This window comes from Gracilinanus agilis, chromosome 3 (assembly GCF_016433145.1).
Source record: "Gracilinanus agilis isolate LMUSP501 chromosome 3, AgileGrace, whole genome shotgun sequence".
In the NCBI taxonomy this organism is placed as follows: domain Eukaryota; kingdom Metazoa; phylum Chordata; class Mammalia; order Didelphimorphia; family Didelphidae; genus Gracilinanus; species Gracilinanus agilis.
In genome coordinates, this window is record NC_058132.1 from 196,621,079 (window position 1) to 196,634,254 (window position 13,176).

Genomic DNA, 13,176 nt, shown 5'->3' on the forward strand with positions numbered 1-13,176 from the left:
TCCTTCCTCCCTTCTTCCCTTCCTCCCTCTCTCTCTCTCTCTCTTTCTTTCTTTCTTTCTTTACATCTTACTAATAACTTTGACAAATGAACAGAGTTGAGTGACTTGACTTGCCCAGGGTCATAGCAAGGAAGTATTTGAGGCCAAATTTGAACTCAGGTCCTCCCAACTCCAGGCCTGGCTCTATCCATTGAACTACCTAGCTGCTCCTTCCCTTTCTTTTGATATTTTTAAATTTAGATTATAAAAAACTGAAGACAAAACGATATATGTATATGTACATCTATGTATATGCATGTATACATTCATAGCATATATGTGACATATACATAAATAACCACATTAAAACCATATGTTTAGTTTACCAAAATGCTCTTAACTAAATATTTTTTTTTATTTTTTTGGTGATTGATTCTAAAATTAGGTGGAAATGATGGATGAAATGAAGAGTTGACACAGAAAACCACACTAATAGGCTACTAAAGGGTCAGAGCTGAGTCAGGGTGGTTTAGGGAAAAGTAGTTTTGGAATCTTAAGGACTTAAATTTAAGCCCTGATTCTGATGCTTACTCTGAACAGTTAGTTAAATCTGTGACCTTGGGCAATCGCACTATCTTTTTGGCTCTCATTTTCTTCAGTTTTTAGAATGAGAGGGCTGCATCAAAGGATCTCTTTTCTACCTGAAAAATCCTATAATTTCTGCTATTTTTACAGGAAGCAGAACATGTCCAGGACACTATTGAAAATTTGATTTTAAGCCCAAACAAAAGTAAATATAGTGTAACTTTGAAATTGAAGTGCGGCCTGGTAATAGTGCCAATGAGGAAAGCACTGTCCCAGGTAAAGGTTGAAGTTGGAGGGATGCCATTTATTCCTCTCCCTTCCATTTCTATACCACCTGACCAGATGTGCTGGAAAAATCTGGTTTCCCTGAATTTGTACATCTGTCATAATTCCTGTCAATTTTAGCTGGAGAGGGAACAAAGACTGCTAGCTATTAACTTCAAAGAACTTTGTTGGAAAGGAATGAAGATATTTAAGGCCTATTTTGTGAACTAATTGCATTTGCATATTTATGGGATTTACTGATATAGCAGTAATTAAAAACTATTTAGTAGTCTTAAAGGACACATAACTCAGTTGCTGTTTGCATAATAAACACTTGCTTATTATGTTTATTATGTTTGCATAATAAACCCTTTCCCCCTGCTCTAGCCAAAGACATTGGCCCATGGAAAAGGTGCTTTACCTCACATGTAATGCAGGGAAAATAGTGCAAAGGATTCATAAGAGAGAAGAGTTAGGCCAATGGGGCCAACTTATGAAGACAATAAACGCATTTCAGCTTTAGTACTGACCTACACTCCTAGGCAAGGAACGATAAATTCAAATTTCAGATGTTGCTTTCTTGCCCAAGTGGTATTATTTAAAGGTCTTCATGCTCAGTTCCTTGAAAATAGAAACTACTGGTGTTAATTTACTGGTATATGGGGAAGAGTTTGATGGGCTTTGCTGCCTTAAACCTATTCATCCTAAAGGGTTCAAGAAGAGAGGGACATTTGGGGCTGCTTGGTGGTAAGGAGACATATAAGTAGAAAGGGAAGGGAAAAATTGTTCTTCTAGAGTGGGAAGAATGTTTTTAAGGATTAAATCCAAAAGGATAGTTCTCATTTTTAAAAAAATGGAAATATCAGTATAAGCGAAGCTATGTTTTATAGTTGGATGAGAAAGGTTATGAAATGAAACATCTTGCACCATTTGATACTAGGCAGAGGGAAAAACCAAAGGTCAGAAAATTCCTGGATATAAATTTCCTTGAAACTGCTATAAAGCCACTCACATCCTCTAGCAACATTTGTCTGCCAATAAGGAAGAGTAATGGACAGGATCACAGGCCTATTGTAATATTAGCTAATGAAGGCTGTAATGTACCTGTACTACAGATGATAAGGAATGGCCTTCTTAGTAACAGATGGGTATTTGAAAGAACATATGGAGAAGTCAGAGAAAACAAGTCCCAAATAGAACAACTTAAAGCCATAGATGATTATAACATATAGGAAAAAGAAAATGGCAATCTTCATCTCAATTAAACCTCTATATCTGGGCAGCTGGGTAGCTCAGTGGATTGAGAGCCAGGCCTAGAGATGGGAGGTCCTAGGTTCAAATCCGGCCTTAGACATTTCCTAGTTGTGTGACCCTGGGCAAGTCATTTAACCCCCATTGTCTAGCCCTTATTGTTCTTCTGCCTTGGAACCAATACACAGTATTGATTCCAAGATGGAAGGTAAGGGTTTAAAAAATAAAACAAACAAAAAAACACCTCTATATCAGTGATTTGGGAACTTTTTAGGGACCCTGTGCCATGGCCCCCCCAGATTGCATGCCCATGCCCGCTCCCCCATTGTGTACTATGCCCCACTCCCAACTGTGTGCCCCACCCCCTGACTTTGTGCAGTGCCCCATCCACCCCTGCATTGGGGGCGGAGCTGAGCTAGGCAGGAAGGCTCTAGTACCTCATACCCTCCCCTTGCATTTGTGGGGTGGGATGCCAAGTCAGGGACCTGCACATGCCCACAGAGAGGTCTCTGTGTGCCATCTTTGGCACACATGCCGTAGGTTCACCATCATGGTTCTTTATAGAAGGAAGCTTCTTAGGGATCATTTACCCAAAAGATATATCCAACATGCATATGCTGCTTGAAATTCATTTCTATTAGAGCCCCTAATATAATTGGACCTGGCTACTCTCCACTTTACTGTGACTTACAAACATTCACCTCATCTCAAGGTAAGGTCTCCTTGCCAAGGTTCACCCTTCCAAAAAAAAGCCAATTCATATCATAGTAAATTCTATGCATCCTAGCTTCCCTGAGATGTCAAGTTTAATCACTAATTAGGCCACTAATTAGGGGATCCTAATCAATTGATTCCCCCTGGTCTCTTTGAAAAATTACAAAATATGACGGGCAGATGATACAGACAAGATGTTAAGGTTTTAGTATAAGTACTTTCACTTTTTTATGCCTTTAAGAGGTATGGAGAAGTTTCTTCATAAGTTGGGTGGGTGCTAGCCATTGGTTGACTGAAGGATCAACAATGCCCCTAGAACAACCTGGCACTCTTTAAAGAATAAATGGAGGCAGGAGAGACAAGCGTGAATGGTGTGAGCCCTGGTAGTTGAGAAGAGGTAGGGAGAAAAAGCCTCACTGATGAGAAGGCATTGTTTTTCACCTCATATGGGCAGGGACATCTGTCTTTCTCCCTTTTCCCTCTCTGGCAATGGCTCCTTTCAGAGGGACAGTTCATCCAGGAGAAGATGCTGTGCCAGCAAAGAGCAAGGCCAGAGCTATAGAATCTAAAGATACATTCTGCCTGGTTGAGCTGCAGAGAGAGCCCAGTGGGTCTAACTGAGTCACATGTCCAAGATAGGTCCAAAGAGAGCAGTTTGAGGACACCATGAAAAGAGAAAAAACATTGCATTCTGGTACCATGGAAGTAGGAGTTGCCATGGTAACATATTACACGTGTGCCTTTCTATTTGTATACTCTACATGTGTGCCCACTCTTTCCACTGAAGGTATGCCTATTTGTGGAAAATGTTTTGTTGCTATTATTCATACTATGTTATTTCAGAAAATGTCTTTTCTCTGAATGAATTGTTTCTACTAGCTAACTACTTAAGGTAAACTAAGGTAAACTATACTTTTGGGACAATAGAGCCACATAATACCTTGAACATGGGCTAGTCATACCCGAGGAGACCCTAACTTCTGAGTCCAAGTTGGGGAGGGTAGCTTAAAGGAGATACTATACTATATCTTTCTTTTCCTTTTTAAAAATTTTGATATTACATGTATTAATTTTTAACATGTTTTCCAAAATTATAAGATTCAAAGTGTCTCTCACATTTCCTTCCCCCTTCCCTGAGATGGTAAGCAATCTGATATGAGTTATACATGTATGATCATGCAAAACATATTTCCATATTGGTCAGGTTGTAAGAGAATACTTGTCTAAAACCAAAACCACAAAATAAAAATACACATTAAAAAACAGTGAAAAATAGTATGTTTCAATCTGCATCAGACTACATCAGTTCTTTCTTTGGAAGTAGATAACATTCTTTGTCATAAGTCCTTCAGAAATAGTTCTTGGATCATTATATTGCTGAAAATAGCTGTCTTTCACAGTCATATATCTTCCTTCTACTGAAGCAATATTTTCCTGCTCTGCCTCTTCAGTGTACCTGGACTTTCTGGATCTCTTACTACCCAATATAGTTGTGGCTGAAAGTGAGGGGGAGGAAGATCATATTCATTTTAATCATAGGATAATAGAATCAAAATTCTAGAGCTGAATCTGGTCCAACCCCCTTATTCTACAGATGAGGAAAGTGAGATCCAAGGAAGCAACATGACTTACCCAAGTTCATACAGGTAATAAGCATCAGAGGAAGGACTGGAAGCCAAGACCTTGGACTCCTGAACCAGTAATCTTTCTACTGTAAATGATTGTATCATTGGGACTAAGATAAGAACCTAGGACTTAGAGGTTCTTCCTCTTTTTTTTTTCTCTTTGATTTATCCAAACCAAATTGTGTCAATTCTCTGTGCTTTTGCCACTTACTCAGCAATTGAGAATTCTATGAAGATGAATTGTTTGATGTTTTGAGAACACAGAGGTGGCATTTAATGGAAAGCTTAGCTAGGAATGAAGATGTGACCAATTGGAAATTTTTCAACAAATCAATCAACTAACAGATATTTATCCAGAACCTGCTTTGAAGGACACTGGGTTAGTATAACTATGTCAATGTTTGCCCTTCTAAGTAGGTTTGCCAACTATTCTAGGTCCATTCAGCTGTCAGAAGAAGAGGCTCTAATGCTGACCAAACCTAAACTGACACCCTGTAACAAGAGCAACCAAGTGTAGCAAAAAAGTGATTCAAATCACAGGGTTTGATAATGAACCCCTATCTAGCTGAAACCAGAGTACTTAGTTCTTATTCCAATCTTGAAGGCTTTGGACCTTAAGTGGTGGAGATCCAATAACACAGGTAGCAAAGTCTCTGCTCTTTAGTAGATGGCTTTTGAGAATTGCTGTGGAAGCCAATTTGGTGACGAGCCTCTTTGAAATTGGCCACTGTGGTACTCAAGCAACAGAAGTAGCCTATCATGGAGCCTCAATACATAATCATCACAGCAAACAATAACCTTGGATTCATGGATAGATTTCAAGAGAATAGGAAAATGATATCTTTTACGTCTTTATTTTAATATAATTGGTTTCCTTTGTAATTACATGTTTTGTATTTTATGCATTTAAAAATATTATTCTGAGAAGAGTTCCATAGGTTTCACTGGATTGCCAGTGGTGCCCATGGCACCAAAAAGAGCTACCCTACCTTGACAGATCCCAAGAAACTTTCAGAGTTTGTGCTTTGCTGACCTAACCTTCAAGAACCCTGGGTTACCCCACATCATAAGGTTACCTTTCTTCTACTCTATTGGTATATATTTATGTAAAGTAACTTTGTATATGAGCAATTTGTTTCCTGCAAGTGAGCAGAAAAATAGCAATTATCTAGAGAAAGTAATAAAATCAGCTTGAGAAAAAGGACAGTCCCTCACATAAAATAATTAAGGAGAGACACAGATGAGTCTAAGGACCTGTGAGAAAACTGCCCCCTCAGATAAAGGTATTGAGAGAATTTGTTTGAAAGCAAAACAATGACTGAGTTAAGGTGGTTGCAATGCATTAAGGGTGATTTGCATATAGCTCTTTTGCATGTAGGTTATTTGCATATAGTGGTTTTTCAGAGTTCTGAAGGATCCAGCTGAGACACTGACTCTGTTTGGGGACTCTGAGAAGATTATGCAAGGATTGTTGAAGTCATACCTGACAGATAAGAGGATTTTTTGAGTTTCAAATCATGGATCACTGCTTATGAAGCATTGATTTTCAGCATTTGAAGCCAAGGAATAATACAATTAATGACCAGATCAAGATAGAAGCAGGAAAAGAAGCTGAGATCAGGAGTAGAGGATAGAAGACACAAAATAGAGATGCTGGCAGGAGCTGAGAGACAGTTATTGGTTTTCTATTAGCTGATCATCTCTAGAGAAAACTGCTTTTAAGTCAGGTAATAGTAATAATAATAACTAACATTTATATAGTACTCACTATGTACCAGGTCCTGGGCTAAGCACTTTACGCTTTTTGGTGAATCCTATTAGAATAATATTTTTAAATTCATGAAATTACAGGCTTTAATAGAATGCATGCCCTTTGATCCAGCAATACAGCAACTAGATTAGTACCCCAAAGCGATAATAATGAAAAATGTTTGTACAAAAATAGTCATAGCCACGTTCTTTGTGGTGGCAAAAAAAAAAATTGGAAAATGAGGGGGTTTTCCCAGATTGGGGAATGGCTGAACAAGTTGTGGTATATGATAGTGACGGAATACTATTGTGCTGTAAGGATGATGTACTGCTTGATTTCTATATGAACTGGAAAGACCTTCATGAACTGATGCAGAGTGAAAAAAGCAGAACCAGGAGAACATTATACATAGTAACTGAAACATTGTGGGAAGATCAAATATAATAGACTTTGCTACTAATAGCAATGTAATGATCCAGGACAATCCTGTGGGACTTATGAGAAAGAATGCTATCTACATCTAGAGAAAGAACTGTGGGACTAGAACTGCAAAATAAAAACATGATTTATCACTTGTTTGTAATATCAAAAAATTAATATTATACCAAATGTAATATGCTTAGTGTAATATTTAGAAATTGGTTTGGAAATATAATATTAGTAAAAAAATGTACCCCCAAAACTATAGAAGTGTTTCAGGCAAACTATAAGCAGGGAAATTCCTTTGCTCCCTTTTATCCTTGTGACTCCTAACCCAAAACATCTGATAACTCCTATAAGACCCAGAGAGAATTATTCTCCTTGGATTGGCCTTTAGATGGACAGCAAGATACACTTCCTTAATGTCATCAAGTTGTATCTCAGACATCCATCTGTCCCCTAAACTATGCGGGTCACCCCCAGTGTCTCTAGGCAGACCTTGTCAGATGACCAACTCCCCCCCCCCCCCCCCACCCCACTGAATGCCTGAGTGTTTACCACACTGGAGTCACGGCTTCACTGTGACAGAGTCTCATCTCCACTTTTGAAAAGAGTATAAAATCCCTGGAATTGATGTTGTCTGGGGGACAGCTTTTCCATCTATGCTGTCCTCCCAAGGAGCAGCTCCCCATCTTGCTGTTCCACCTATGCTGTCCTCTTGGCCAGATTCAACATTACCTTCTAAATTAATAAATCTCTCTTTTTATTTTTAAGCTAAATTTTGGAGTCTTGCATTCTTGCAAAAGGTACCCTTCCTGAACCCCAGGGGTTCCTCACGCCCCTCACAACAGAACAAGTCACCCTTTCTGAACCTTCCTTGATCTATGATCCCATAAGTGTGGTGATAGAGTTAGAATCCAAGCAAAGAGGACTTTATTGATCAGACAAAGTAAGACTGAGTACTCTGCTTTGAAATATAAGGAAAGAGAAATGGAAATGTCTGTAAAACCTCATGTCTGTGAACCTGTAACTTGCTTATTCTGCATAGAGTTTGTTCTCTGAAGATTCTCTTTCACTTTGGTAAGATGTCCTCTCTTATTCAAAATGACTGAGCATGTTGTGCTTAAGTGGGCATGATAGGAAGAAGGTACATTATAAATACTAGGGAAAGAATGTGATACATAGGACTAGAACTCAAGGAACTTTGAACCAGAAGTCCCTAATCCTATGTGGTGATGGTATAAAGTCACCAAAGCAGCCCCGGCTTTGTTTTGATGAATGGCAGGAGGGGTGGGGCTGCCTTGGGCTGTGATTCATGAACCTAGAATTAGCAAATTTTCCACATTTAGAGGGTATGATTGTCAAGCAGGCATTCATAGAATTAGATTAGAGAAAGAAGGACAAAGAGTAAATCCACCGATTACTCTTACTTTTCCTTATTTTCTGATGTCAACCTTAAGTTCTGGCCTTCTGCAATAATCTAAAGCAGGAGTTGGCAACCTTTTTGGCGGTGAAAGCCATAAACGCCACATTTTCTAAAATGTAATTTCGTGAGAGCCGTACAGTGCTCACAGTGCACGCTCCTGTAACAGCGCCTGAAAAAAATTGACTTTATGGCTCCTGCAGAAAGAGCCATACGTTGCCGACCCTGATCTAAAGAGTTGTACATTATGAACACCTGTATCCATTCATTAAAAATGAGGAAAAGTGAAGAACCACATGAGCTTCTTCTCTATCCTCAGTCAGGTAGCTTTTTATTATCTTCTGAAATGTGGCAAATGAAAATTTAAGAAGTACTCACATTTATCAAAAGTCGATGCCTTTTAATGAAAAGGATGCAGGAAGGACAAAAAGCAGACAGCATTTTTTCCCAGTGCATTGTTAGCATTTGTTCTTCATTAAACAATAACAGATTTCCATTAGCCTGAGTAATTCAAGAGCCCAGTAACTATTGTCAAATGCCGAAGATGTTACTGCCTAAGTCTGATTTGAGTAGCTATTTGGATCTTAATTATTAATGGGATTAGCCTTTTGTATGTCAGCAAGAGCATAGCCTAAGGTAAAAGCACTACAGGAAATCATATTAGAATGGAATTTCCACTCCTTAGGGGCTCCCCTTAGATTCCATTATTCACTTAGCTATCCTATGTCAGAGAAATTAAAATCTTGCCAGTGATCAGATTCCATAGGAGAAACCATGGAGGGAAGGTGGAGACGTGGCATTGGCATTAGCTCCAAAATATTTGGATGATAGTTCTATTTGCCTTTGGTCACATTTAGTGATTATAAAATAGCCTGGACAACAAGCAGGCACCATATGAAAAAAGAACAGACTGGAGCTGAGCACCGAGAAGCCTCCTTAGGAAAGGCTCAGTGTCATCCTTCAGCTATCTGATAAACAATGTTTTGATTTGCTTCTTGAGGACCATCCCTTGAACGTTCAGGCAGGGGGTGATGGCAGGTCTGTTGTCACTTGTCCTAGTGGCAGTCTCAGGTAAGTGGCTTTAATGGTTACTGGGTGTCAACTCTTTAGAAACCAAGAGTTGTATTTTTATACTCTATGCTGTACACGCTCTCCTGATTGCTCATTTCATTAGCCATCTGTAAAATGCCAGCAATGAGAAGATATATAGAGACCAATCATTCATTTAGGACTTTGCAGTTTTAATTAGATACCCATAGATATATGCTTTTATACCCATTACAGATAAAAAAGAATTTAAAGTGTATTGTTTTAATGATTTAATTAGTGACTGCTTTTCTAAAAATCAAGTCCTATTTGCAGTTATTCTCATAGATAGCTTTTGGGTACATTCTATTTTTAAATTCATTTCCACATTTGGGAAAACAAAAACAAAAGCAAAAACATCCTTCTTAATCGCCTTGCCTCTAGAAGTCCTGTGAATGTTTTCTAGGGGCATGCCATGTCCTCAGAGACTTGAATATTCTTTTGTTACTATAGGATTTATCTCAAGCTCTATAGAGTATAGTTCTGGAGATGGGAATTATTCTGAAACAGATCACTGTGAATCTATAAAATCTCCAGCTTGGAAAAAAAAAGTTATCTATCATGCTAGAGTACCTTTTCTATTCTATGTCATTTCTATTTTAGCATGAGCAACGTTAATTCTACTCAGTTGAAACATTTTGGTGGGATTTGGGGGATTTTGTTGACTCTATGCTGTCGCCTAAACAAATATCTATGTTCATTTTGTTGCTTTCCAAATTGGGGTATAGGAATCCTAGAGGCTCTGATAGAATTCTTATAGATATTCTTTAAGTCCAAACATTGTGGCAGAAATAGTGTGCACTGTCAGAAACCAAAGTGATGATCCACAAGTGGATGAGGGAAAAGAATAGAGACCTACAGCTCCCCAAAGGTAAGGGATCCAAAAAGACTGGATTTAAATTGGTAGAAATTTTAAAACATAAAAAAAGGCCAAAGGAAATAGAGGCAGATTTTAAAGTTAAGTACCAAAAGAGGATTCTTAGGGGACAACTACGAACCCAGAACCATAGACTGACAGAAGCTGACAGAAGGCAGAAGCTTTATTTTCTACCAAAAGATAGGAAAGTTAGTAAAACTTTTAAAATCATTTTCTACTTCCCTGATTTTTTCGTGGGTTGTATCATGGGTAACTTTAGTCACAAAATATGGTATGGAAAGGGTTTTACAACAGTTCTAGCATAAATCATGGAAAGGACTTCTGTTGCAGTAGAACTCCTTTGGGATTTTGCTGGGCTAATAGGAAGACGGTATATAAATGCAGAAAGATTGAACAAATTACCAGTGAATATTTACTGTCTTGTGAAGATATAGGGGCGGTTCTTCAATTCCAAAATTTCTGCCTAATAACACTTTCTACTTTCTATCCTAACATAGGAATTTTTAAAGGGTTGCGTACTTATGGTCCCAATAAACTCCTCTTTAGCCCCTCTAGACTCATTAGTGTCTCTTTCCTTCCAATTCTTGGGCTTACGCTCCTCATAATACTGAAGAAGTCACACTCAAATGAAGGAAGCCCTCTTCACTGAAGTAACACAACCAAATGGGTACAAGAAACACTATTAACTAGAGGCGAGGGGAGAGAGTTGTACCCTTTCATCAAAATAAAGAAAACTAAGACATAATTCCATTCTCTTTTACTTCTATTGCCCTACTCTACTTAAAAGTACTTTAAAGCTCTTTCCCTCATAGATTCTACTTTCAGGAGATTCTTCTCTGAAGACAAGTGAAATATTCCAAGTTCAAAATGAATATTCAAGGAGACAATGGGGCCAGGAATCCTTTCTAGCCTTATTCTTGATGGTGTCTATCCATGTCTGTTGAAATATCTCTGATCTGTGAGCCATTTAGTACTTGTGTGAATGTCACATTAGCTTTCATGGGGGCATAATTTACTGTTAATTAATGGTCACTTAAATTCTTAATCTCTTTCTTGTAATTGATCTTTCTCCTTGGGCAAATTTGCATTCATAGTAGAAATGTAATTAATTATTATTTCTCCTTTAAAAAATACTGTCTTCTCCTCTAGAACACTGAAGCAATCCAATTGTTCATTACCTTGTTCCGTAATTTTTTATTTTTTCTTTGTTGCTAGTTCCAGTTTTTTTCATTTCCTTTTTTTCTCCCCTCTTTCCGTAAGCACTTTTGTGCTTCTATCCTTATCTCTGGAAATTCATACAGATATTTTTGACAGCTTTTAGGGAGTATGTGTCCTTCTCAAATCAGGCCTGGAATATCTGGAATGTGTCCTAAGAAAAATAATGGAAGGGAAGGGGATAGGCTGGCTCATTCTTTCCCCAGGACTATGTCTTCTGTCAGTCTTTATTTCCCTCACACTAGCACATACACACCATTCAGGGTTTCCCTGCCTGAAACCTGAATTTGGGTCTCCCCAGTAAAGCAAAAAGTGAGTTCCTCATTGCCCAGCTAGCAGGCTCATTGGAAATCCTAATTCTTCATCCCTGCTGTATTGTCAGCTACAAATCCTATGGGGGGGGGGTGTTATTCATGAATATTTTCCCTGGCTAGACACACTGCACATTTTGACAATCTCCATTCAAAAGAACCTTAAGAAATGCTACTCAGATTCAGTGTATCCCTTCCCTCCCGGCTTGGCCTCCTCCACCATCACTCATCCCTCATCCCTCAGCACCCCTGCACAGCTAGCTGAATAGCTGCTTAGCATCTTCTTGGGAGCCTGGTTAGAAAGTAAAATGTTCATTAGATTCCTAGCTCTGATGATAATGAAGGTGAATATTCTACTGCCCACAATGAGCCTGGAACTGTACCTCCAGCACAATTGTGTTAGCATTTTGGTCACAGTGACATTGATAAATCATAGAAATTGCTGCCTGTGGCAGCAAGTGACACGACATCATTCATAAAGAAATGGGTATAAACAGGATTGTCGCACAGGGAGAAGATATCTCATTTACAGTTTCCTGCTGGATCCCTCATACCTTCAGCAGCTCATCAAAATAACCATCAAAACCACTGAGAGCCCAGGCGAATGCATGCCCAGGACACTCCAGATTAGATTTCACTCACGCACTTTGGCAGGAGGTGTGCAATTTGCTTCAGTCCAATGACTTAGCGAAGCTTCAAGTTCCCCAAGGGCTAGCAAAGCTTGTGAACAAAATATCTTTCTGCAATTCTGAGAAAGCATTCACAAATTTGTCACTTACAATTGTTGGTGCTCATTTCTCTTGCTTTCCATCCCCCACCCCCCCAGTCATTGCCCTTACAGCCCTTCCATGAATCAAGATTCCCAGCGAACAGGAAACAATTTTTTCCCTGAAACCAGAGAGAATTTTCTCAAAACAAAGATTACATTTTCTGACAAGTGCATTTTTATTTAATGAGCCAGAGGAAGAGGTACGATTTTGGGGGGGTAGAAAGGTATGCAACAAAAATCACATGAATTCATCCTTACTCATCTGTGTTCATTGATTTCTATAATCAACCAATCAACAAACATTTGTTTATTAAGTGCTGGTTATATACCAGACATTGCACTGGGCTCTGGGAATACAAAGACAAAAGTGGAGCAGGCCCTGTCCTCAAGGAACTTCCGTCCTAAGGGGGTGCTCACAATTCCCCCCAAACCCACCCCCATCTCTCTTTCCACGTATCCAGCCAATTACCACACTGTGTTCATTTCTATCTCCATACCATCACTCAAATCCATCCCCTTCTTATTACTTATGCTACCACCATTATAGCTGAGACCCTTATTACCTTTTATCTTGTGTGATTATTTCTAAAGTCCGTACCAGCTATAAATTCTGTGATTTTGTGATACTATTACCAGAATGAGAGAGGCAACATTTGCTAACAGACCTTCAAGAGAAGGGCAGCAAGGATGACCCACAGGAAGAGGGTACTGGATGTGGAAGTATTTAGTATCCATTTTATGCATACATATGTATATATATGTGTGTGTGTTACATATATAATATTTACATATATATTATATATTCACATTTATATATATTACACACACACATATATATGTATGTATATGTATATACATACATATATATACATACATATATATATATATATATATATATATATAAAAC

The 13,176-nt window shown here is 38.5% G+C and overlaps 1 protein-coding gene across 1 annotated transcript in view; it reads left to right on the forward strand.

The window, feature by feature from the left end:
- Positions 1 to 9,042: 9,042 nt before the first annotated feature.
- The window catches only part of HTR3B (5-hydroxytryptamine receptor 3B), a 34,249-nt gene continuing 30,115 nt past the window's right edge, over positions 9,043 to 13,176 (forward strand). The window contains exon 1 of the mRNA XM_044669025.1: positions 9,043 to 9,082. Coding sequence (XP_044524960.1) covers positions 9,043 to 9,082 — 40 coding nt within the window. The remainder of the gene's footprint in view (positions 9,083 to 13,176) is intronic.